Source organism: Mirounga leonina, unplaced genomic scaffold, assembly GCF_011800145.1.
Source record: "Mirounga leonina isolate KUSES-001 unplaced genomic scaffold, KU_Mleo_1.0 Mir_173, whole genome shotgun sequence".
Taxonomy (NCBI): Eukaryota; Metazoa; Chordata; class Mammalia; order Carnivora; family Phocidae; genus Mirounga; species Mirounga leonina.
In genome coordinates, this window is record NW_023270447.1 from 44612940 (window position 1) to 44637702 (window position 24763).

At 37.6% G+C, this 24763-nt stretch overlaps 1 protein-coding gene and 1 pseudogene across 1 annotated transcript in view; both read left to right on the plus strand.

The window, feature by feature from the left end:
- TM2D1 (TM2 domain containing 1) overlaps positions 1-18191 on the plus strand; it is a 46448-nt gene extending 28257 nt beyond the window's left edge. Inside the window, exons 5-8 of the mRNA XM_035018412.1 lie at positions 2032-2105; positions 15779-15908; positions 16138-16173; positions 17882-18191. Of these exons, the coding sequence (XP_034874303.1) occupies positions 2032-2105; positions 15779-15889 (185 nt within the window). The 3' untranslated portion in view covers positions 15890-15908; positions 16138-16173; positions 17882-18191. The remainder of the gene's footprint in view (positions 1-2031; positions 2106-15778; positions 15909-16137; positions 16174-17881) is intronic.
- A 2793-nt stretch (positions 18192-20984) lies between these two features.
- LOC118019340 lies at positions 20985-22099 on the plus strand (annotated as a pseudogene).
- Positions 22100-24763: the final 2664 nt, after the last annotated feature.

Here is a 24763-nt window from a genome sequence, read left to right on the forward strand (position 1 = left end):
TCTGAAGAAGTAGCCTGAGAAATGAGATCTACAGACTATTGTTGGAAGCGGTCATAACAAGAGCAAAGGCTCTGACATGGTTATGTTTTCTTAATAGAGTAGCAAGTAATTAAAGACAAACTTTTTTTGAAAATCTTTTTTTTTTTTTAATAGAGGGGGAGAGGGGCATTGGGGAAGGAGCAGAGGGAGAGAAAGAGAATATTAAGCAGGCTCAATGCCCAGCACTGAGCCGGACGGGGGCTCGATCTCACGACCCTGAGATCATGACCTGAGCTTAACCAACTGAGCTACCCATGTGCCCCAGAACCATTCTTAAAATTAATCGTGTTAAAAGAAAATTGAAGAAAGGGAACCTCTGTGATATTTCCAAATTTACATTAAATTGCTGTGTGAAGAGGGATACATTTCAGAACTAGAATGAATGAGTGAATGGAGAAAATATACCAGTTGAGTGGATCAAGTTCCCTGGGCAACTATAATAAAATGCAACTAATGAAAAAAATAATTAAAGGAGTAGTTATATAAGATAATGGCTACAAAGTTAGAGGTCTTTAGGAAAGAGAAAAGCTGAGACAACTTATCCATTCATTTTACAAGTATCCAGCATCTACTATGTGTTAGGCGATGTTGTAGGTACTAAGGACACAGGAGTAAATAAACCAGATAAAAGACCCTCCCCTAATGGGACTTCCATGAGACAGATAGAACAAATATAAAACAATAGGTAACATAACAAATGTTTTGAGAAAAGTGAAAGCAGAATTTTATATAATCTCTATATTTTAGTAGTTTTAAAGTGATTTCGAACATGTGTTATCTTAGTACTTACAACATTATTCTGTGATATGTCTAATACTAAAAAGGGAAAAATAATCATCTAATGTGCTTACATATTTCAATCTTATTTGTGTATTTCCAAATTGTGTGCAGGAGGTGATCTCATCCACTCTTGTGATTTTAGCTGGCATCTGTTTGTAGTTGATACTTAGAACTACCCTTTCACGAAGAGTCTTGTTTCCTACCATTTTTATATGTCTGGAAGGCAATTTAAGTTTAAATATAGAAGAAAGATTACTCATCCCACCCGCACCCCCAACCTGTCTCTTTATTCCATCATCATGGTTTTCTGTTATATCATTGTGTATGTCCTAGATTCTATGCTCTGTAATGATCTGTTCAGTACCTTAGTTCCAAGGTTGTGACTGAAGGCAGAGATGTATGTAGTGCATAGAATTGTTGATTTTGAGTGTAGAATTAATGAACATGAGATGCTTTTTTCTAAAAAATATAGGATAAATTTAAGATAATTAAGTATAGGATAAAAATTGGGTTGCTAATAAAAGTTTGCAGTTTAACTATAAGATCAAAGTTTCATCTTGGTTATTTTTTCTGTGACTTGACAATCTTTATTTGTTTGAACTTCTAGTGTAAACGTGTATTAAAATTTCAATCACATAATGTATTAAGTCTAAATAAGGACTAAGAGATGTTCTATAGCTCTGGCATAATGCAATTTAAAGATTTATTTCTTTAGGACTTTTAAGAAATTTTGTGAGATTAGAGTTTTTATTTCAGTTCATAATACTTATTTGTTAAGTGAATTAATTTTTTTATTGTAGCTTTTCTATTTGGAGGGTGTTTTAAACCTTTCTCATATTTTCAGGTGAAGATTTGAGTTTTTAAAGTGTTAATTTTAGGGGCGCCTGGGTGGCTCAGTCGTTAAGGGTCTGCCTTCGTCTCAGGGTCCTGGGATCGAGCCCTGCATCAGGCTCCCTGCTCAGCGGGAGGACTGCTTCTCTCTCTCCCACTCCCCCTGCTTGTGTTCTCTCTCTTTGTCAAATAAATAAATAAAATCTTAAAAAAAAAAAAGAAAAAAAATGTGATTAATCACACACACAAAATAAAGTGTTTATTTTATATTCTTGATATAAAGAGTTTGTGGTATAGTATACATAATGATTTATTGGGAAATAGAAAAGTTAATATTTATAGAACTTCCAGAATTTTAAGTGACTTTATCTTTTTTTCCAGGTTTGTTAAAGTTTTGCACTGTAGGGTTTTGTGGAATTGGGAGCCTAATTGATTTCATTCTTATTTCAATGCAGGTAAGTTAGTTTCAGTCCAGAAAATGAACTACTTTTCCATTCAAATTTGAGTTCTGTGATCTTTTCCTGGTATATTTTAAATATATTAGAAAGCACACTTTATCTCTTAACTCAGGCAAAAGACCCTGTGGGCAGAGTATCCCCCAATGGGAAATGAAACTACCCCCTCAAGCAATAAGGGCTGCCCCGAGCCAGCGAGACCCCACATGACCGACCCCCAAGAAAGTGATCAACCAGACCTTTGCTGTCCCTGCTGCACATATCCACCGACCTTTGTCCCACATTTTCCTGATAAAAACCTGGAAGTGTTTCCAGCACTTTGGAGACAGTCTTTGAGACGCTAGTTCACTGTCTTCCCAGTGTTGGCCTCATTGAAATAAGTTCTTTTCTTGTTTCAAAAAAAATAAAAATGAAAGTAAAAATATTAAAAAATAACTATTTTAGAAAGCAGTTAGGAATACTTTTTCAGTTCTTTAGATGCTGCACCTAAGGAATCATAGCCATGTTTCCAAGTAACATTTCCCAACCTGTGTTCTACCAGTTAGTAGTTCTAAAAGACTACTATCTTTTCATTAAAAAAAAAAAAAAAAGGATTCTATGCTCAAATATGATTGTAAATGGTAGAAACTGAAATCCAGCTAGCTTAAGCCAGAAAGAAAAAAGGAATGTCTGAGCGTTCTGTAGAAAATCTAGGAGTGGGGCTGGCCTCGGGCACAACCAAATCTATATAAGCAAATGATGTGTTCAGGAACTCTCCTGATACCTCTCTCTGCTTCTCTGTGTTAACCTCATCTTTTCCTGCTGTGATAGTGTAGAGGCAGGTGTAGTGTGTGAAATGCTATCCTTTAGCATTTAAAAGTGCCACCAGATGTTTTACATTAAATTACACTGAACCGATTGTGGTTAACTTATGAGGATTCTTTTTTTTTTTTTTTTTTTAATTTATATGAGTGAGAGAGAATGAGAGATAGCACGAGAGGTAAGAGGGTCAGAGGGAGAAGCAGACTCCCCACTGAGCAGGGAGCCCGACGCGGGACTCGATCCCAGGACTCCAGGATCATGACCTGAGCCGAAGGCAGTCGCTTAACCAACTGAGCCACCCAGGCGCCCCACTTATGAGGATTCTTAAATTAGAGAAGGAGATGAATTTATCACAACAAATTCACAAAACAGCATTTCAGTAAGCATTTATGGAGCACCTCATGTCTTCAGCAAGAGTGTCAGTATGTATGTAGATCATCATCAGTTTTGGTCTTCTTTCTCATACAATATTTCCACTCCTCAATTCTGTCTGCTTGATGTTAATCCTTATGTTTTAAAAGAAAGTCAAAATCCAGGAGATTTTGGTAGCATACTGTGAGGAGGGTACCATACTGTGAGGAGGAGGCAGCATATGGACCAATAAGATACCAGAATTAAACAAGGAAAATATTTGGTTTTAAAGTTGGAATTTTCCTGTCTTTATTCATAAACATATGCCTAACCAAATATCCTGCCTTCTCTGACTGGGGGACAGGCAGGCAGGCATGAAGAGGCTAAGGTACTTGTGCACATATGCTTAGAAATGGATTTCTCACTTTAAATGAGGATCCAAGGAATTTCATGTATTATTGGGATTCTTTAAAATATCCAGAATTCAATATCTTTGAAATCCATTTACTTAATATTTTCACACTAGGTTCTTTCTTTGATGATGTAATTGCTTTATATAAAGCTTTACTTATATCAAATTATAGAGCTCATTTGATTCCGCGATTGCTTTCTGGTACGCGAATGCCTGAACTTTTGAGAACAAATCGTTCTTTAAGATCTCCAACGGAGGGGCGCCTGGATGGCTCAGTTGGTTAAGCGACTGCCTTCGGCTCAGGTCATGATCCTGGAGTCCCGGGATCGAGTCCCGCATCGGGCTCCCTGCTCAGCAGGGAGTCTGCTTCTCCCTCTGACCCTCCCCCCTCTCATGTGCTCTCTCTCTCTCTCACTCTCTCAAATAAATGAATAAATAAAATCTTTAAAAAAAAAAAAAGATCTCCAACGGAACCTACTGCATTAAGAAATACTGAGGCAGAATTAGAGTGTTTGAATTTCTGCAGCACATTTCCCTAAGACATTTTAACAGTTATGGCCACATTAGCTTTAGACTGCTCTCAGATTGGGGAAAAAATAAGTTTTCAAATGTAGCCAAATAAGAGGGGTAGCCTTATTCTGCATGTCATGTAATATACTTAACATGTGATGTTGACTACTTTAGTTTTTAAGAATTATTTTTTCAACAAATAAAATGTTTTTAATATAAATATCATAAACTATATTAATGTTTTTGTCCCAAATATATTTTTTCTCATAGACCTTTTACATTTGTCCATCATCTTTTTGTTTATTCTTCTTTCTCATTCTCTCCATCCTGTTTTTTTTTTTTTCTTTTTGCCATTAAATATTGTTCCCCAGTGAATAGCAATGTTTTTATATTGGGCTATGATCCCAGAAACATATTGTGCATGAACTCAAGACCTATAAAAACATACTTTGCTTCACAGTGTTTATAACAAAAATCCAGGAAAATCCTCCTTAAAAAAAATAGGTCTAGTTATTTCTTCTTTGAACCAAAGTAATATAAAGCATAATGCACATATTACTAAAGTAACCTTTACATGTCACTATATTTACTGAAAATACTTCAATGAGTATCTATTTGTTAATAAACTTTTTAAGTTTCTTCTTTTTTTGTTCTTAAAAAGTATGAACATGGCAGTGTGAATTAATAGTATAAAATAATACATAGAATTAATTCAGCCCTTTTGTGCATTCAACAAAAATCTAAATCAGTGATATATTTGTAACATACAGTCTTTCAATTATAGGTAACTGTTGTGTATAATTACTGTATGTATAATTATTCATAAGGCAGTTCTGAAGATTTTAAGACATTCATTCTTTGTGCTTATATGTTTATATATATATGTTATGATGGATTGATTAGACATTTAATTTTTTTATCAGAAAAAATGAGAATATTTTGATTTCATTTAAACATCTTTTTTCACTCACACAATCTGGATGTTTTTAATTGTACCAAAACCATTGATGTGGAGTCTGCAAAAAAAGGGAAAAGAAAGTTTCCTTTGTTAAGTGGAGATAAGATAGCCACAAATCAGAAAGATGAAGATGGGTAGAGGGAAAATGGAAATATGAAATAGAATGTAGAAAGTTGTAGGAAGGAAGGAAGTCGGGGTACTTTGTGACAATTTTAAAAAATTCTATGCATCATGGAAGAAATTGCTTTCATTTTTATTCCTGTTAACATTACAGAGTAGATCTCCTTAAGGGACTATTAACTATATAAGCAGTAGCAATTCACAGAAGCAGCATAATTTCAAGACATTAATGAATTTTACAAATTTGTAAAATTTATAAAATATCTCATTAGTTTGGTATTTAATATAGATAATCCACTTTAGCACTGAATTATATAGTGCTTCTGTGTTGTTTTTTAACTTTTAGACATGAGGTTTTACTTTTCACACATAAATTTCTTTAGAAAAAAAAGTTTTTTTTACTATAGCACTGGTAGTATGCTAAACCCATATACTATCGAAAATTTTGGCTGATTTGAACTGAATGCAGTATACCTTGTGAAAAGTGTAGCTTTGTACCAATTACAGGGAAGATGAGAAGCTAAAAAAGGTAGTTTTAAAAAGTGCTTGCTTGGGGCGCCTGGGTGGCTCAGTTGGTTAAGCGACTGCCTTCGGCTCGGGTCATGATCCTGGAGTCCCGGGATCGAGTCCCGCATCGGGCTCCCTGCTCGGCAGCGAGCCTGCTTCTCCCTCTGACCCTCCTCCTTCTCATGCTCTCTATCTCATTCTCTCTCTCAAATAAATAAATAAAATCTTTAAAAAAAAAAAAAAGTGCTTGCTTTTTCTTTAGGACCTTGAAGTTCTAAATTTCTTAGTGTCACTTGAGAAGTAATGAATAAAAATTGATATGATAAACTATAAATAGTAGGTTTTATGCCATTGATGAAAATGGGTTTAGTGAGCACCAATCAGGTATAATTAGTTGAGGTCCTGCCCTAGAGAAACTTATAATCTATCCCAAAAGTGTTCTGATAATAAGATTCCATTTATTATCAGAAATAAAATGTTTCCTTGGGAACTGCAGGCTTAAAATAAAAATGTGATTTTATCTTGTTTAAATTCTTTGAATTTTACCAAAAATTTTAAAAGACTAGGCTTTTCAGTTTAGAACATGAGCAAGGCTCAAGTTGTAGGTTCACTTCTGTGTTCGCCAGTTTGTTTTGTCCAAGACATAGCCTACTCCCTTGCCCTGTGACATACGTATACTGTTGATCAAAGGAAGAACTAAATCTGTAATCACCCTAAATCTGTTACCAGTACTGGAAAAGTTGATCAAAGTCCAGTAGACATTTTATAGATATCAAGTCTTTCAAATAGCCCGCTCTATTATTTATTTAACCCTGGTGTGATTTGCTGGGGAAATAAACTGGAAAACTGAGGAGACTGATAATTTGTGTAGCCTCTGCTCTGTCATGTGACCTTAATCAGGCAGATTTCACTTAGTTCACTTTTCCTGTGGGCAGGTATTTATTCAGTGAATTAAAGGAATGTTCAAAAAACAAAGAGTATCTTTTTTTTTTTTTTTTAAGATTTTATTTATTTATTTGACAGAGAAAGACAGTGAGAGAGGGAACACAAGCAGGGGGAGTGGGGGAGGGAGAAGCAGGCTTCCTGCTGAGCAGGGAGCGCGATGTGGGGCTCACATCGATCCCAGGACCCTGGGATCATGACCTGAGCCAAAGGGAGACACTTAACAACTGAGCCACCCAGGAGCCCCAACAAAGAGTATTTTAAACTGGTTTTAGATTAATCCCAAAGCTGTGTTTTCTTCAGGAGATGTAATGTATGAATCTTAATCATTTCTTGAGCAATGATGTTTATATTGGTTATTTAGGATTAATACTAACCAGTCTTTACATCAAATGAAGTCAGGGGGTCTGCACAACTTCTGGCACTTTGTAGGAATTTTGGCGTTTAATTTAAATGTGACTAATCAGATGGTTTTAATGGCCTCACATTAAAATTAACCACACAGAAGTCAGCTATGAACACAAAAATGTAATTTGACTTTTATTTTTATTTTTTTATTTTTATTTTTTTAAAGATTTTATTTATTTATTTGAGAGAGAGAATGAGAGACAGAGAGCAGGAGAGGGAGGAGGGTCAGAGGGAGAAGCAGACTCCCTGCTGAGCAGGGAGCCTGATGCGGGACTCGATCCTGGGACTCCAGGATCATGACCTGAGCCGAAGGCAGCCGCTTAACCAACTGAGCCACCCAGGCGCCCCGTAATTTGACTTTTAAAAGAATATGTGTATTTTGGGGAGAACTAGGAGGACACAGTTTGCATCATTGTCCTCTAATTGCAGACAATGGAGTCATTTTACTTTTTTCACCAGGTTAATAGGTCTTTAGGAGATGATTTAATCTTGCCAGTGATAGTATTTGCATTCTTCATATGGAGAAACTCCTAAGTGGATTAGATCGCATAAAAGGGTGCATTGATAGAGTTGTATAAAGTGTTCTTAGTTTTCCTTTCCCTCCTTAATTCATTCATAACATTTTAAATTTGTAAGATAATTTGAGTTACCTAAGCCAGTATGACTTCAGTGACAATGCAAAGACGTTAATGAGGGAGCTTAGATAGATAGCTATTGTTAAAGGTTAGGTATGAAAGTACTTACTAGTAACCACATTTTTCTCTTTAATTAATTTATTAAATGTTACTTAAATATGTTCAAGCAAAAATACATTTTCCACTAACAAAATCAAAAGTTTATAAATTGCAAACAAAACTACAATATTAATGGGGCGCCCGGGTGGCTCAGTCGTTAAGCGTCTGCCTTCGGCTCAGGTCACGATCCCAGGGTCCTGGGATCGAGCCCCGCATTGGGCTCCCTGCTCCGCGGGAAGCCTGCTTCTCCCTCTCCCACTCCCCTGCTTGTGTTCCCTCTCTCACTGTGTCTCTCTCTGTCAAATAAAAAAACAAAAAAACCAAAAAAACCCCCAAAAAACTACAATATTAATAAAATTCACATAAAGTAAGCTGTCTCCTAGTGTGGTAAAAATATATATATAAAATTTGTTATTTTAAACTTTTTTAAGTATACAGTTCAGTGGCATTAATGACATTCAAAATATTGTACAACTGTCACCATGATCTATTTCCAAAACTTTTTCATCACTGTAAACAGAAACTCTGTACCCATTAAGCAGTAATTCCCCATTTCCCACACCTCCCAGTCCCTGGTAACTTCTGATCTACTTTCTGTCTCTATGAATTTGCCTGTTCTAGGTATTTCATATAAGTGGAATTATATATTTGTCCTTTTATGTCTGGCTTATTTCATTTTAAATAATGTGTTCAAGGTTCATTGATATTGTGGCATGTATTTGAACTTCATTCCCTTTTATGGCTGAAGAGTATTCCATTGTATGTATATACCACATTTTGTTTATTCATCTGTAGATGGCCACTTGGGTTGTTTACATGTTTGGGCTATTGTGAATCATTCTGCTATGAATATTTTTGTGTAAGTATCTATTTAAGACCCTGTTCAGTTCTTTTGGATATATTCTTAGAAGATAGACTTTTTTTTTTTTTAAAGATTTTATTTATTTATTTGAGAGAGAGAGAGAGATTGGCAGAGGAGAGGGAGAAGCAGGCTCTCCACTGAGCAGGGAGACCCATGTGGGGCTCGATCCCGGGATCATGACCCAAGCAGAAGGCAGACGCTTAACCGACTGAGCCACCCTGGTACCCCAAGATAAACTTTTATATAAAGCTAATTGAAGAGAATATCTTCATGATCTTATATTGGTTAAGTCTTTTTAAACAATATCCCTAAAATGTAAATCATAAAGAAAAAAAATTAGTGAATTTGATTACCTTAAGATTAAGAAATTCTATTTTAAAAAAGATACCATAAGCATAGACCAACTTAACACTTAATAGACTGAATAAAAGGATACTAGCAACAGGAATTGATATGATGAATATACAAATAATTTCTGCAAATCAACAAGAAAATATAGATCCTAGTAGTTAAATGAGTACAGTGAACTAATAGGTGATTCACAGAATCACCCAAATAACTAATATGTAAATAAATACTTTTGGGCATTTACTCTAAAAAAGTTGTACTGCTGTCTACAGGGGTCATGTGCAAAGATTTTGTCTGTTGGAGCCTGTTTGTGGTAGCAGGAAGTTAGAATCAACCTAGATGTGTACACTAATAAGAGAATGGATACATCCTTTTTAACACTAGGCTGCAATTACAAGCACTTACCTAGATGTACATATGCTACATGGAAAGGTCTTAAAATTACAGTATACTGTGAGAATAGTTTAAAACTGAACAAGGTCCACAACAATATTATTTGGATAAGTTAAAAATACATATTTAAAGAACATGTTTTTTAAAAATAAATATGTATCCAGCTCATATACCAAATTAAGTGTATGCTCATTATTTGTGTGGGTAGGTGGTGAGTGGGGATTGTAGAGAATTAGAATGGAGATCAGAGGTAAAGAACAAAAAAAGGGAATTTGGTGACCACTTCTTAACATTCTCAACTTTAATGTGTATTCCTAAGTTTCTTGGTTTATTCTTTTTGCTGTAGACTTTGTACCTATAGAAAAACCTACCTCTTAAAGTAAACAAGATTTTTTGCATTTAAGCTGCTAAAGAGAATCAGAAACAAAGAATTTAAATTCCACCCAATGCCTCCAGACCACCACCATTTCCTTTTTTTTTTTTTTGAAGATTTTATTTATTTATTTGACAGAGAGAGACACAGCGAGAGAGGGAACGCAAGCAAGGGGAGTGGGAGAGGGAGAAGCAGGCTTCCCGTGGAGCAGGGAGCCCGATGCGGGGCTTGATCCCAGGACCCTGGGATCACGACCTGAGCCGAAGGCAGACACTTCAGGACTGAGCCATCCAGGCGCACCGCCCCCCCCCCCCATTTCTGTAGGAGAGTATGGTAGGACAAAAGTTACCCATGTTAAATCCCGGGAACCTGGGAATATTACCTTATTTGAAAACGGGGTCTTTGCAGATGTGATTAAGTTAGGGATCTTGATATGAAGAAGTCATCCTGGGTTATCTGGGTGGGTCCTAAATCCAATGACAAGTGTCCTTATAGGAGACAGAAGAGGAAAAGATAGACACAGCAAAGAAGGCGTTGTGAAGACAAAGACGGAGATTGGAGTGATATGTCCATAAGCTACAGAATGCCAAAGAATACTGATTGCTGTCAAAGGCTAGAAGAGGTTTAGAACAGATCCTCCCCTGAGAGTCTCTAGGGTATGGGGCTGTTGCAGATAACCTTGATTTTAGACTTCTGGCCTTAGATCTGTGAGAGAGTAAATGTCTACTGTTTTAATCCACTAAGGTTTATGGTAACTTGTTACAGTAGCCACAGGAAACTAATATAGAGGATATGATGTTGTTTTCTTGTGGTTTTAAGGCTTCTCACGCAAGAGACCTTGATACCCATTGTACAAAATAGCTTCCCACAGTGTAGTGACCCTCCTGTTTCCCCTTTTGGAAGATGAAGACCTGTAGCAACCTCTTGGTCCATGAATTGGACCCATAGATTATAGAAATATTCCCCAGTTTATCAAATGGAAATACTTCATGCTGTAGAATTTGGCTTCAGGCTATTTCTTAGCAGAGAAACAAACATAATTTTAGGTTTCATACTCTGTTGCCAATAAACAAATGGACATTGGCATATCTAACTGAGTAAAAAATTTCTCAGCATGGGATATTTTTAAAGACTTGTAATTTTATAATTAACAATTTAATAATATACTCATAATAAAGGAATTTATAATAGGCACATGTATTGTACATAAGTATATATAAGATGCTTAAAAACATTTAATTTTTTGATTTTGGTGAGAATAGTTGAAAATTTTGCAACAGATAGTTTTCTTAAACGTTAAGTAGGATGAACAATTTCTTCTTTGATGGCATAGTTCAAAGGAAAGTATATTGATAATACCTTGTAGATGTGTTTACATTTAAATGTCATAGTCATATAAGATGTAGAACTTAAAAAGTACCGTATAGATCAGCTTATTCTATTCCTCTTTATATGGATACAAAAACCTGAGACCAGAGAGGATTCCTCCTTTTCCAGTTCTCCTTTCCTCTGGTGCTTTCCCACAGTGACCGAATTTGTCTTTGGGGCAGCTCTTCAGGTTGTTTTAGCAGAGAGTAGCTGTGCTTTGGTGATCTGGCAGTAGTGAGGGGGGGCGCTGAAAACTAGTGCATTATCAGGTGTTTTGGCTACAAGTAACAGAAACCTCAATTTAAATTTGCTTTCATTTTTTTTAAGATTTTATTTATTTATTTGAGAGAGAGAGAATGAGAGAGAGCAAGCACATGAGAGGGGGGAGGGTCAGAGGGAGAAGCAGACTCCCTGCCGAGCAGGGAGCCCAATGCGGGACTCGATCCAGGGACTCCAGGATCATGACCTGAGCCGAAGGCAGTCCCTTAACCAACTGAGCCACCCAGGCGCCCTAAATTTGCTTTCATAATACGGTAGTTTACTCTATCATACCAAGAATCTAGATTTAAGGTAGTTATAAGATTTGTTAATTTAGAGCTGAAAGACATAATGGTGGACCCTCCCTCCCATTCTCTTCCCTTCCTTCCCTCCTATTTCTCCCTCTCTCCTTCCTTCTTTCTCTTTGCCATCTTCAGGTCTTTTGGTTAGCATCACTTCATTATATAGTGACTGTCCCCAGCAGAAAGAACCCATGTCCCCCCCTACATATTTTCTTAAGGTCAGATATGCCAACAGTGAACTTGCATCATCGGTGGTTGGCCAGAATTAGATTCCATGCCTAGGCAGACCCAGTCTCTGGAAGGAGGAGTGGAATTCCCGTGCTAGAACTGGTTGTTGAGGAGCCACAGTGACAGAGTTTGAGTGGAGAGAAATGGTAAGAAAATGGCTGAGTTAGATACAGAGTTAGATCATGTATTACCAGGTAATAAAACTGTATCCTTCTGGGCTATCTTCTCTACAGAACAGAGGAAACAAAACAAAAACACAAAACAAACACCTTATTATTTTTCTACATGTTAACTACTGACTTTACAAGATTGTAAAACATATGGGTCCTAATTGGCTTTAGTTAGTTTTACATTTCCCAAGAGAGGCAAGTGAGCCTCAGGTAGACTTAATAGAAATGCATGATATGAAAAGGTCACCTAATCATGTATTTTCCTTTTTCCAGCCTTGAATACTTTTTTTCAACAGGAATAGGGGAGATGGCAAAGGAAGAAAAAGAGAATGGGACAAAAGGCCTGGTCCCAAGCTATGCACATATTCCTAATTAGGCAGTTTTTTGCCATATGATTTGATTTATTTCTACAGGCTGGGCTTTAGTTTTTCTTTGTCCCCCTCGTCCAGTCTCAAAACACATTGTGACTCCTAGTCACTCATTCTTCTCTTTCTCGGCTTAATGCTCAGAGTAGTTTCCTGTGGGACCTTGACCACTGAAAAGGTTTTATTAAATTCTTTTTTATTTTTTACTTTTAAAAAAAAGATTGATTTATTCATTCGAGAGAAAGAGCAGGGGTAGGGGCAGAAAGAGAGAGAGGGAGAGAATTTCAAGCGACTCCAGCTGAGTGCAGAGCCTGACCCAGGGATTGATCCGAAGACCCTGAGATCAGGACCAGAGCCGCAATCAAGAGTAAGACGTTTAACCCACTGAGCCACCCAGGCGCCCTGAGGTTTTATTACATTCTTAAATAACATTCATAAATATCAAACCAAATTAATTTAATCTTTGGAAAATAAGCAGAGTGCATAACAGTACCCAGCATGGTATTTAGCACAAAAGTGCTTTGTGTTATTTGAATATTAATATTTATAGTTCACTAGTATAAGCTCTTCGTGGGCAGAGATTGTATCTCATTCACTGTTATGTGTATAATGCCTAGCACAGTGCCTGGAGTGTTGTCGGAATCCAGTATTTGTCAAATAGTTTTAAAAATCACACTTATTGGGGCGCCTGGGTGGCTCAGTTGGTTAAGCGACTGCCTTCGGCTCAGGTCATGATCCTGGAGTTCTGGGATCGAGCCCTGCATCGGGCTCCCTGCTCGGTGGGGAGTCTGCTTCTCCCTCTGACCCTCTTCCCTCTCGTGCTCTCTGTCTCTCATTCTCTCTCTCTCAAATAAATAAATAAAATCTTAAAAAAAAAAAAATCAAACTTATTTTTAAAACGAAGCATGCACTACAACAGTATTCTTCAAACTCTGTTTGTATAACCCCTGAAAGAATTTTTTAAAAAATCCCTACCCTCCACACATTTTTAAGTTGACATTTAAGTTTTCCATCATAAGTTTAAATAGTTGCAAAGGATATAATTTCTGGTTTGCAAATATTGACATATTTAAATAAAACTGTTACATCAATTTAAAAATGTATCCAACAGAATATAAATACCATAGAATTTTAAATATCATTCATTTAAAAAGACATGAATGAACCCTTCACTAACCATTTGTGATTTTTACATAGTTTCTTTTTCTCCTTGAATTTGTATTTCTAGTTCCATTCTCCCACAGAATTTTATCCTAATGTAATATTTTTTTAAATTTTATTTATTTTATTATATTAGTCACCATACAGTACATCATTAGTTTTTGGTATAGTGTTCCATGATTCATTGTTTTCGTATAACACCCAGTGCTCCATGCAATAAGAGCCCTCCTTAATACCCATCACTGTGCTCACCTATCCCCCTACCCCCCTCCCTTCTAAAACCCTCAGTTTCTCAGAGTTCGTAGTCTCTCATGGTTTGTCTTCCCCTCCGATTTCCCCCCCCGTTCATTTTTCCCTTCTTTCTCCTAATGTCCTCCATGCTATTTCTTATGTTCCACAGATAAGTGAAACCATATGATAATTGACTTTCTGTATGTTTTTTATGCTTGAAAAATCTTCTGCTGATCATTTTCATTATCATGATTTTCATGATTCATTAAAAGATTATAAAATTTTCTGTAATTACTGGATTGTCATTATAATTGTTGATACACAGTTGATCAAAACAGCATAAGCATATTACGTATTATAAAAATGATTTAGCAAATTACTTTTAAGCAAAAAAAGTAAAATGTTACTGGGAATGCAACTTTTGAAAAAGATGAGGCAGAGCGAGCATATTTTTGGACTCTTGATTAAAGGAGATTTCCTGAGGCGCCTGGGTGGTTCAGTTGGTTAAGCAGCTGCCTCTGGCTCAGGTCATGATTTCAGGGTCCTGGGATCGAGCCCTGAGTGGAGTTGGGCTCCCTGTTCAGCGGGGAGCCTGCTTCTCCCTCTTCCTCTGCCACGCCCCCTGCTTGTGCTTTCTCTCGCTCTCAGATAAATAAATAAAATCTTTTTAAAAAATGATTTAAAGGAGATTTCCTGAAGTCCAGTATTTTGACTTATCTCTTTGGCTCATCAGAGGCACTGTTCCATCATAATACCTGCTTTGATGGCACGTGTGGTTTATTGTCATCAAGTTTCTCCTGGAGAAAGGACCATAGGGAGAGGGAAGTGGGAAGGGAACTCTGCCCCCACCATGGCTTGGTATCAGGTGGATCACTTTTACAAAGAGTATTTATGGGAATTAAGGGTCTCAAAATTGATTTCCTTTAAATCATCTGGGCTCACATACATCTTGGTAAATCTTTGTTTGCCCCTAAGGCTACAGTTTGAAGATTGCTATCTTTTTTTTTTTTTTTAAGATTTTATTTATTTGACAGAGAGAGACAGCGAGAGAGAGAACACAAGCAGAGGGAGTGGGAGAGGGAGAAGAAGGCCTCCCGTGGAGCAGGGAGCCTGATGTGGGGCTCGATCCCAGGACCCTGGGATCATGACCTGAGCCAAAGGTAGACGCTTAACCAACTGAGCCACTCAGGCGCTCCATGAAGATTGCTATCTTAAAGAATAATTTGTAGAAATCATGTTAACTGGATTGTCAGAAATGTGATTAAGTGGACAAGATGACTGTAATGAGCATGCGTTGTTTTTTTTCTCTCTCTTCCATTCCGCATGGTTCTGGAAGGATTGTCCCTCACACTACCTCCCACTCCCACAGGGACTGGCCTAGCCAATCACATTAATTCTATTCCCTTGGCTATCATAATTTGTCCAGCAGTAGGCATAAAACCCAAAATCAGTCCTTCCCTGGAATTTGTATACAAACACTGAGGAAGAAAATTATACTTTCTACCGGGAGCTGCTGAGCTTTGAATATGTAAATCTGGAGCTGTTGGCAAGCAAGTGGGAGTACCTCTCTGCAGAATGAAGGCAGAAGAGCTAAAATGCCCACAGGTCAGACCAAGGGTGGGGTGGGGTGGGTGTCTGTTCATGGAATTTCAGTCCTTGAGGCCTTGGTTCCTGCAGCTCTTTGGATCCTGTTATCGTCCCCAATATCCTTTTCAGCTACCAGGGCCACTAAGTTACTTTTTTTGCTTGAGTTAAGTTAAGTTGTATTTTGGTGCTGCTGAAATAATTTAGTAGCAACCGAGCAAAGTAAACACAAAGTATTGTGAAAATGTCTTTTGTAAAATGGTAATTTTGAAAATTTTCTCTTCTAGATCGTTGGACCTTCAGATGGAAGTAGTTACATTATAGATTATTATGGAACCAGACTTACAAGACTGAGTATTACTAATGAGACATTTAGAAAAACACAGTTATATCCATAAATATTTTTTAAAAGAAACAGTAAGTCATATGCATGTATAATCTTTATTATGGTATATTATCTGTATAAAATTATGAAAATGTGAGAGCCACAGGAAATTTAAGATCATCTAATGTTATAAACCTCTCATTTTGCTTATCTAGAAACACAGGTCTCCATTTACCTGAACCATCTCTAGTCTTTTGTAAAGCATTTTTATGTACCCTCATTGCTCGTGCAGTTCCTGATTCAGTCTCTCTTTCTTTGCAGAGATTATGGTTAGAAGACAGAGTTCACAACAAAAAGATAACATCAAAGCAAAAAGATATTTCATAGTATTACATGATGGTTATGAGGAAAGTATGTGTTGTAGAGAGTTCAGTACAGCATGTCTTTGCTGCTCTCCTACTTTCCTGGGGTCAATATGATCCTTAAACCTCTTCCTTTTCTTCTTCCCTAAACCTGAAGGTTGATTGAGTCTTAACCCTGAACTACTATAAGTACTTACTCTAACCTAAAGTTTGGCCCTGCCCATGAGAATTATTAATTGGCTGCAGCTTTAAATAGGTAATACACTTGGATAAGTCAGAGGTATCATCAATCTTCCTGGTTCAACTCTCTGGTTCTCTAGGACTCTGCTACTATAAGGTTTTTATTTCCAGGGCCATACATTAGTCTATTCTAATAAATAATCTTCCAATAATGCTAGATTTTTCTCAGGATTTTGATAGACTATCAGGAAAATGATTCCCTAGCACAATCTCCTCAGCAATGGAGAAGTCCTATATAACATGTAGGGTGCAGGGTACTTGTTAGGTGATAGTTCACTTTGAACCATCTAGCAGCTCTCAGAGAGAAGGCAGAGAGAAAGACAAGCTAGACTTTTTTTTTTTTTTTTTTTTAAGACTTACATATTTGAGAGAGAGAGCACCCATGTGAGCGGGTTGGGGGGCAGAGGGACAGATTCCTCAAGCAGACTCCCCACCGAGCGTGGAGCCTGCCATGGGGCTTAATCCCACAACCCATGAGATCATGACCTGAGCCAAAACCAAGAGCCAGACCCCCAGCCGACTGAGCCATCTAGGTACCCCAAAGCAGGCTAGACGTTTTGGCCATAGTCATAATCCTAGGGTTTTTAGTTGATTCTGTCTCAGAGAGTGTTTCTAGAGGCCAGGAAAGGAACAGACATTTATTTTCTATGTTGTAGTGTATGAAGTATAATTTTGCCACAAAGGTAGATTTTTTTTTCTTTTCTCACAACAAAATATGGGATCTACTTTATAGTTATTTTCATGAGAGTTGAACAGGGACAGACCCTGTCAGGATCTGAGGAATTTATTCAACTGATTGGCCAAAAAGTTTTTCAAATCTTTTCTTATAAACTATAAGAATCTTTGGATTTAAATGAAGCTTAGAGATCTATCTTCCTCTTCTTACCAGGGAATAAATTGAGACCTGAGTAAGTCGAGACTAAGATACAACTAATCAGTACAAAGCTGAATGTAGAATCCAGGATTTTGGTGCCTTCCACTGGTGGTTCTGCACTACCCACCCCACCCCATCCCCCACCAACTTTGTCATTTTGCAGTAAGCATCTTCATTTTGGAAATTGTCAGTCCTACTTTATGAGAAAGCATGTATAGTTTCACATAGCCCTGTTTTCATACTGTAAATTGTTGTGTCTCTTTCAAAAGTTTACAGATTGTTTTTAAGCCGTAATGTGGAAGAGTTAAGCAAATGCAGTTTAGAAAGCAGTTTCATTCTCTGTAGTCTATTATATAAACTTTTAATTGGGATTCCAGACTCAGATTTGATATTTAAAACTCAAGGGCCTCATTGAGAAGGCAGATCTCTGCACTGTCATTCACATGATCTCCTACAGTATATATAGAAATGCTCCAAGAGAAAGAAAAAAATGTCCTGAGTAAATGAAGCGTTAAAATGTGCATCTACAGTAACGTCATTTGACTCTTAAAATACTGTGTTTTAACATATTTGCTTTTTTCTGTTTTAGGATTTGGGCTTCCTTGATTTCAATAGAGCACTCTCAGTATATGGATTTCCAGATTTTCCTTTTTCTTCGTATACCACTTTATGGATTCTTTATAACTTTTTGTTGATATTTTTTGTTTTGTTTTACTTAAAAGCATATTATTCTGAGATTTATTTAATTGGACTTTCTTTGAGAGCTGTGTGATAATTGAGTCTTAGGCTACTGTCTCCATGAGATAGATAGCTTATTACCCCGATATTCTTTAATGCCTTTTCCAAAGGCAAGTTGCGACTTGTCATTTTCGCTTCTGAAAAATAAAAGAATGACTTATTCACATTTTTTTTAGTGCTTTACTATTAAGAAAACCTTATATGTTGAATGTAGCGGTCTTCTGCATTTTGATCCTTCAAAGCACTTAATCCACAGTATGAACAAACACCATTTCCTATATTGCCTGGGGCCACAGTTGTGTTTTTCTGCAGCCTCTGCCTTGGTATCCATCGAGTGAAAGATCACTGGGGAGTCTGAAACCTTGAGGCAACATGGATACTTCTGGCACTGATGCAGCCCTCTGAAGTGTGAACTTGTTCCTTCTTGCTTTGGGAGTGAGGCACTAGCTTTTGGAAGACCAGCTGCTGACTCATCTAGCTCAGCGCAGTTATATTTGAAGCTGCATGGACAAGGTGGGAACACCAAACAGATGATGAATGTCTTCCCTCTGTTAGCGCTGCCAGGCAGATGCTGATACAAGTGACTTGGGTGAGGCACCAGTGTCTGAGGGACCCTGTACCTTAGCACTGGCTTCCTCACCGCATTTGGGAGGGTGGTAAGAAGATGGAAATACCGGGAATGTTACATGTCCTCATGATACTGTCATGCTTTCTTTAGTAACAGGCATAACAATTTCACAGTCACTTGGGTCCCAGCTCCTCAAGAGTAAAAACCATCGTTTTTTATCGCTCATTTTACTCAGAAGTATACAGTGACAGTACAGTTAGCTTCCTAACATGTTAGTCATTCAGTAACAGCTTCTGCAGTTGGTGGGAGATTATGCGGTATTGATACATGAAATGAATTTGGATTGACTCCTCATGTACGCCCAGAATGGTCTCTCTGATTCATTCGTTAGTTAAAATCCTGAGTGTCTACTGCGTGGGAGGCCCTGTTCTAGATGCTAGGGTGCAGCCCTGAACAAAACACAAACCAACATGTCTGCCCTTCAGGAGCTAATGTTCCCTGGGGACCGACTTTTCACAGTGATAGTATTTCTGGCTGCAGTTAAGCTAGCTGGTAGATACCCGTTTTCTGGTACTTCCTAGCTCCTTTTGGTTGCAAACAGTGCTTTGGAGTTTAACCTTAGGATCCCCTAAGCCCAGATTTGAAGTCTTTACGTTTCTACAGCCATGTAAGTTCAATTATATAAGAAGTACCTGCAATCAAATCTTGAAAAGTAATCTTGATTCTTGTGTGATTGTTAGTTATTAACATGGCCAGTGGGAAGTCTGTTTCAAAGCAGGTGCTTCTCAAAGTATTTATTCATATAAGTTGTACTCTGAAAGGGTTGTAGAGAAAATCTAGAGAGAAAGTCTCTTCACAATACATTCTTAAACCCGTAGATTCTGTTTTCTCTATATAATTTCCTAAATTTACATGACAAGAACACTTCAGATTTTCCGGTTTGCCTAATTCTCAATTGCCTAATATATGTCATTCTTTAACAAATGGTTTTCCTGTATATTATTATATTTATTTTTTATGTAAATGCATTTAATACATGTAAATGCAGTTTTTGTTTTTGTTTTGTTTCGTTTTGCTTTCGTGGAGCACTATTTTGGCTATTTGTTAGTAGTGTCTGTGAGTACGAATCATATTTTGAGTCCTCTGCCTGAGATTTTTTTTTTTTAAGATTTTATTTATTTATTTGACAGAGAGAGAGACACACAGCGAGAGAGGGAACACAAGCAGGGGGAGTGGGAGAGGGAGAAGCAGGCTTCCCATGGAGCAGAGAGCCCGATACGGGGCTCGATCCCAGGACCCTGGGACCATGACCTGAGCCGAAGGCAGAGGCTTAACGACTGAGCCACCCAGGCGCCTCTGTATGAGATGTTTTATATGATAACTCTGCTTTTAGAGCAGTGACCAAAATTGTGAGATGGATTAGCTTGGTCATTCCTTGGGTTACTCCTAAACCCTCTAGGATGGGATGGAATGGGTTCTTTCAATGCTACAGAAGCAGTGTTTCTCTAGAAATATTTTCAAATGATACTACTTTAGGCCGAAAGAATGAATACAATTTCCAGAAGTACCTCTTCACCCAGGAGGATTTCTTACCTACGCTGTATTAAAATAAAAGACCTCTTTAGGACTTGAAAGATTGTGCTATGTGTATGGCCAGCATCTGTTCATGGGATTCCTAGGACTATAAGAAATATTGGTTTGTGGATATGCTTTGTTTTACAAAAAAAAATGTGTGTCTTTTCCCCTTACTTTAACCTAGATGCTTAAGGCTAGGTTAAGTATATAATACTGATAGGCAGCTAGGAAGCTAAAATAGATCTATTAGCAAGAACTGGCAAAAAGAAAAATTAGTTCTTGAAAAGTACAAGTCCAAGGTGTCAATTCCTCTTCCTCATTCAAACACCTTAAATGTAGATATTCCCCAGGGTTCTGGCACCTTCCCTCTTCCTTTCTCTCATTAAGTCAGCATCCATTTTGCTTTTTTCTATTTACAAAATTAATACAATATAACGCAGAAGTTCTGGGAAAACACCAAAAGAGTATAAAGAAAAAAAATTCCATAGTTCAAAGATAACGATGTTCATATTTTTATGTCTGTCCTAGTAGTTTTTCCATGCATTAGTTTCTTCACAAAAATGATACATTATCCATACTGTTTTGTAGCCTGCTTCTTCACACTGTAAAGATTTTTCTATTTCAATAAATATCCTTTTACAACATTATTTTTAATGGCTGCAGAATATTCCGTGTCTGTATCATAATTTATTTATGTAATTCCTTTGTGTATTCTTTGGTATTTGTTATTCCAATAAATCAACAACACACGTTTATGATTCTTTTTCTCCAGAATTGCCATTCTTAGTAAAAAAAAATTATATATTAAAGTTCTTGATACCTATACACAATCCTAGTTAACCAGGGTAATGGAGAAGTATTGGGGAATGATAGCAAATCGAGTAGTTTGGCACAAGATGCTGAATAGTTGAATTATCTAATGCCCTCCAGAAAGCTTCAAGATAGAGGCTTTTTAAGAAGGAGTAAGTAGGAGGTGATCCCAGAAGAAATAGGTGCAGTGTGAACATGGGGAAACAAAAGAAGGCAAAGTATATGACCATGAAGTGAATGCTTAGACTCAGAGATGAGAGACTTAAAGAGAGGAATAGATTAACACCTAAAAAAGAAAGAAAAGAAAGATCCCAGTGTACCGAAGGAAAGAGAAGTCTCCCAACATCCTTCCTGCTTATTCTTCCAATATAACATGTGGCTGGGCCCATCTGGCCACATCCTGGTTGATAACAACCTTATCAAACTTTTCCATTAAAGCCAAACTCAACTTAGTATAGTCAATGATGGACTGTCTGTATGCCAAGTGTATCCCTTGAATAACTGCATAATGGTTGAAATTGAGAAATTGGGGCTGAAGTATTGTGTAACCCTAAAGATTGCCAGGGATCCAAGATTTGAAGGATTACAAACGACACACAAAGGAACTTATACAGATGACTGCTTAGTACAGAGTAGCTCACAAGTGTTACATTGTGGCCACAGTTGACCGGACCTTAAATGAAGGATCTGGAAGATCCCTGGAATTCCCATCATGTACATTTCTAACCATAGGTACAACATTTGAGTGGATACCAGATGATTATGGAGCCCCTTGGTTCTAATTCTTAAAGATAGAGTTCCTCTGCCTTCCTTTACCAACTTTTTCTGTTGCCTGTTAATATAATAATAGGGTGTAACATGAATTATTATTCCATTTATCCATTTGCTCTGTTACAAGCTAAGTATGGTTAAATACACTGACTTTTTGACATTGTTTAAAAAAAAAAAGTAGGAAGCTCAATCTCAGTGGTCTTTATTCTCCCCTACTGAGAGGGAAAGGAAGATAGGTAAATTCAGAAAATGAGACAAGTTACTAATTAGGAATGAATAAAAGATTTCTGAACAGCACTGAGTACCCAAATGAGTCTTGGATTAATTCATCTGTAGCTGAGTTGATGAGCATAATAGTAATAAGTAATAGTTACTTATTCCTATTACCTCTCTCTCTCTCTCTTTTTTATTTTTAAGGTTTATTATTTGAGGAGCGCCTGCATGGCTCAGTCGTTAAGCGTCTGCCTTCGGCTCAGGTCATGATCCCAGGGTCCTGGGATTGAGTCCCGCATGGGGCTTCCTGCTCAGCGGGAAGCCTGCTTCTCCCTCTTCCACTCCCCCTGCTTGTGTTCCCTCTCTCGCTGTCTCTCTCTCTGTCAAACAAACAAACAAAAAGATTTAAAAGAGAAACAGGTGTTATTATTTAAGAGAGAGTGCGTGAGCAGGGGGAGGAGAGAATCTCCTGAGTGTAGAGTTCGATGTGGGGCTCGATCCCACAACCCTGAGATCATGACCTGAGCTAAAATCAAGAGTCGGACACTTAACCAACTGAGCCACCCAGGTACCGCTCTCTCTCTCTCTCAAGTAATCTCTATATCCAACGTGGACTCAAACTCACTACCCTGAGATCAAGAGCCAGATGCTCTACCAACTGAGCCTGTCAGGTGCTCCCCTGTTATCTTTTTAAATAGAGCCTACTATCTTAATTCTTAGTAAATGCAGCAATGCTCTTAAAGCTAGTCATTGTCTGATGGAGACCAAAGGTTATCTACCTTTTTAGAAAATAGATATTTTTTAGGAAAGATAAAAAGATTAAGGCTTAAAGTCTTTAAATTTCAAGAAGATTTTAACTTGTTAAAAGGTCCTTTTACCACTCTCCGTGTGCAGGATGTTATGCTAAGCTCATTTTTTTTTTAAGATTTTTATTTATTTATTTGAGAGAGAGAGAGAGAATGAGAGAGAGAGCATGAGAGGGGGGAGGGTCAGAGGGAGAAGCAGACTCCCCGCCGAGCAGGGAGCCCGATGTGGGACTCAATCCCAGGACTCCGGGATCATGACCTGAGCCAAAGGCAGACGCTTAACCGACTGAGCCACCCAGGCGCCCTGTTAAGCTCATTTTATATTTTAAATGATTTAGTCCTCACAACATTTCTGTAGGGTCTTTCTAAATAGTTAATACCATCATCCCCACTTTCCAGATAAGTAAATTGAGTCCCACAAAATTTGAATGATTTGCTCAAGGTCATGAAATAAGTGCTGAAGCCAGAATTGAAACCCAGGTCTATATCTGCTTTATTCTGCCTTCGGTGTGATAGTTACAACTGTCTAATTCTATGAGACACTGCTAATGACTGTATTAAGAGATTTTTCTTAATATGTTGTTTAATGTTTTCAGTATGGAAATTATCAGCCTACACCGAGCCTTTTTACTTAACCGATAGTTTGCTGGTAAAAAAAAAATTATTTCAACTTCTCAACTTTGCATCATGCAGATGCCAACATGCTTTATGAATATCTAAATGAGACTATGATGAAGGGATGATTTTCTAAAACCCAAAGATTTTCCTGCTGCCACTTTACCTGACATTTGCAGCACTTTCTGGACTAAAAGTCTGATTACGTTTGTATAACAAGGAGAGAGATGTTAGGTAGGACCATACTGTCATGCTCTGCTTAGTCCTGCTGAGATCAGATGATGACAGAGAAATCTGTACATGGTGGGATTGCAGGTGTTTTTTATTTAGTTAGGGTAGATTTTTCTTTTTTTTTTTTTTTGGCTTATCTGAGTTTTCTAACTTTCCCACGATAAACATGCATTATTTGCATGCACGTATTTGACACAGTAAGTGACAGTATGGGTAAATTAGAACAAAGAACCCAAGAAAATCTTGTTTTCTTTGTCCCCTCTCCTTCCTCCTCAAGATACACTTACCCTAATCTCTGATGTGACTCTGACTTCAAGGACTAGATAATACATTTAAAAGAAAAAGGCATATCTAACACATGATATCAAAGGTCTGACATCCAACCAGCACAGTTTGATGGGAAAATCATCAAAGCAGGACTGTGGAATCAGGCCTGAGTCTGTGTTCTGTCTTTGTCACTTGTTTTGTGACTGAGCACATAATGGTTATGAGCCCCTCTGTCTTCATATAAGTAGGGATCATAGTATCAATTAGATGAGGTTGAGAGATTAAAATGACATAGATAACAGTCATTATTTATTGAACATACTTTAAAGTAATAGAATGCATTAGGCATTGTTGCGGGGGTGGGGGTGTCCATCTGGAATTTGCAAGGGCTTCCCTCATACTTGGGCTATGGTGTGGTTATACCTTGAGTGAAATGCTGGAGGACTCGGAAGTTCCTTTTACAGAAGGAAGGTGAGATGTGTTCTTGGGACATTGTTTACCTACAGTAAACCTACCTCTATTATTGCTATTGTTACATATAGTCACTCTGTGTAATAAGTGTTAAAAATGTCTTCTTTTTCAAGAAAGTAGTGTGGTTTTTTAAAAATTTTTATTGTTATGTTAATCACCAGACATTACATCATTAGTTTTTGATGTAGTGTTCCATGATTCATTGTTTGTGCATAACACCCAGTGCTCCATGCAGAACGTGCCCTCTTTAATACCCATCACCAGGCTAACCCATCCTCCCATTCCCCTCCCCTCTAGAACCCTCAGTTTGTTTTTCAGAGTCCATCGTCTCTCATGGTTCGTCTCCCCCTCCCATTTCCCCCCCTTCATTCTTCCCCTCCTGCTATCTTCTTCTTCTTTTTTTTTT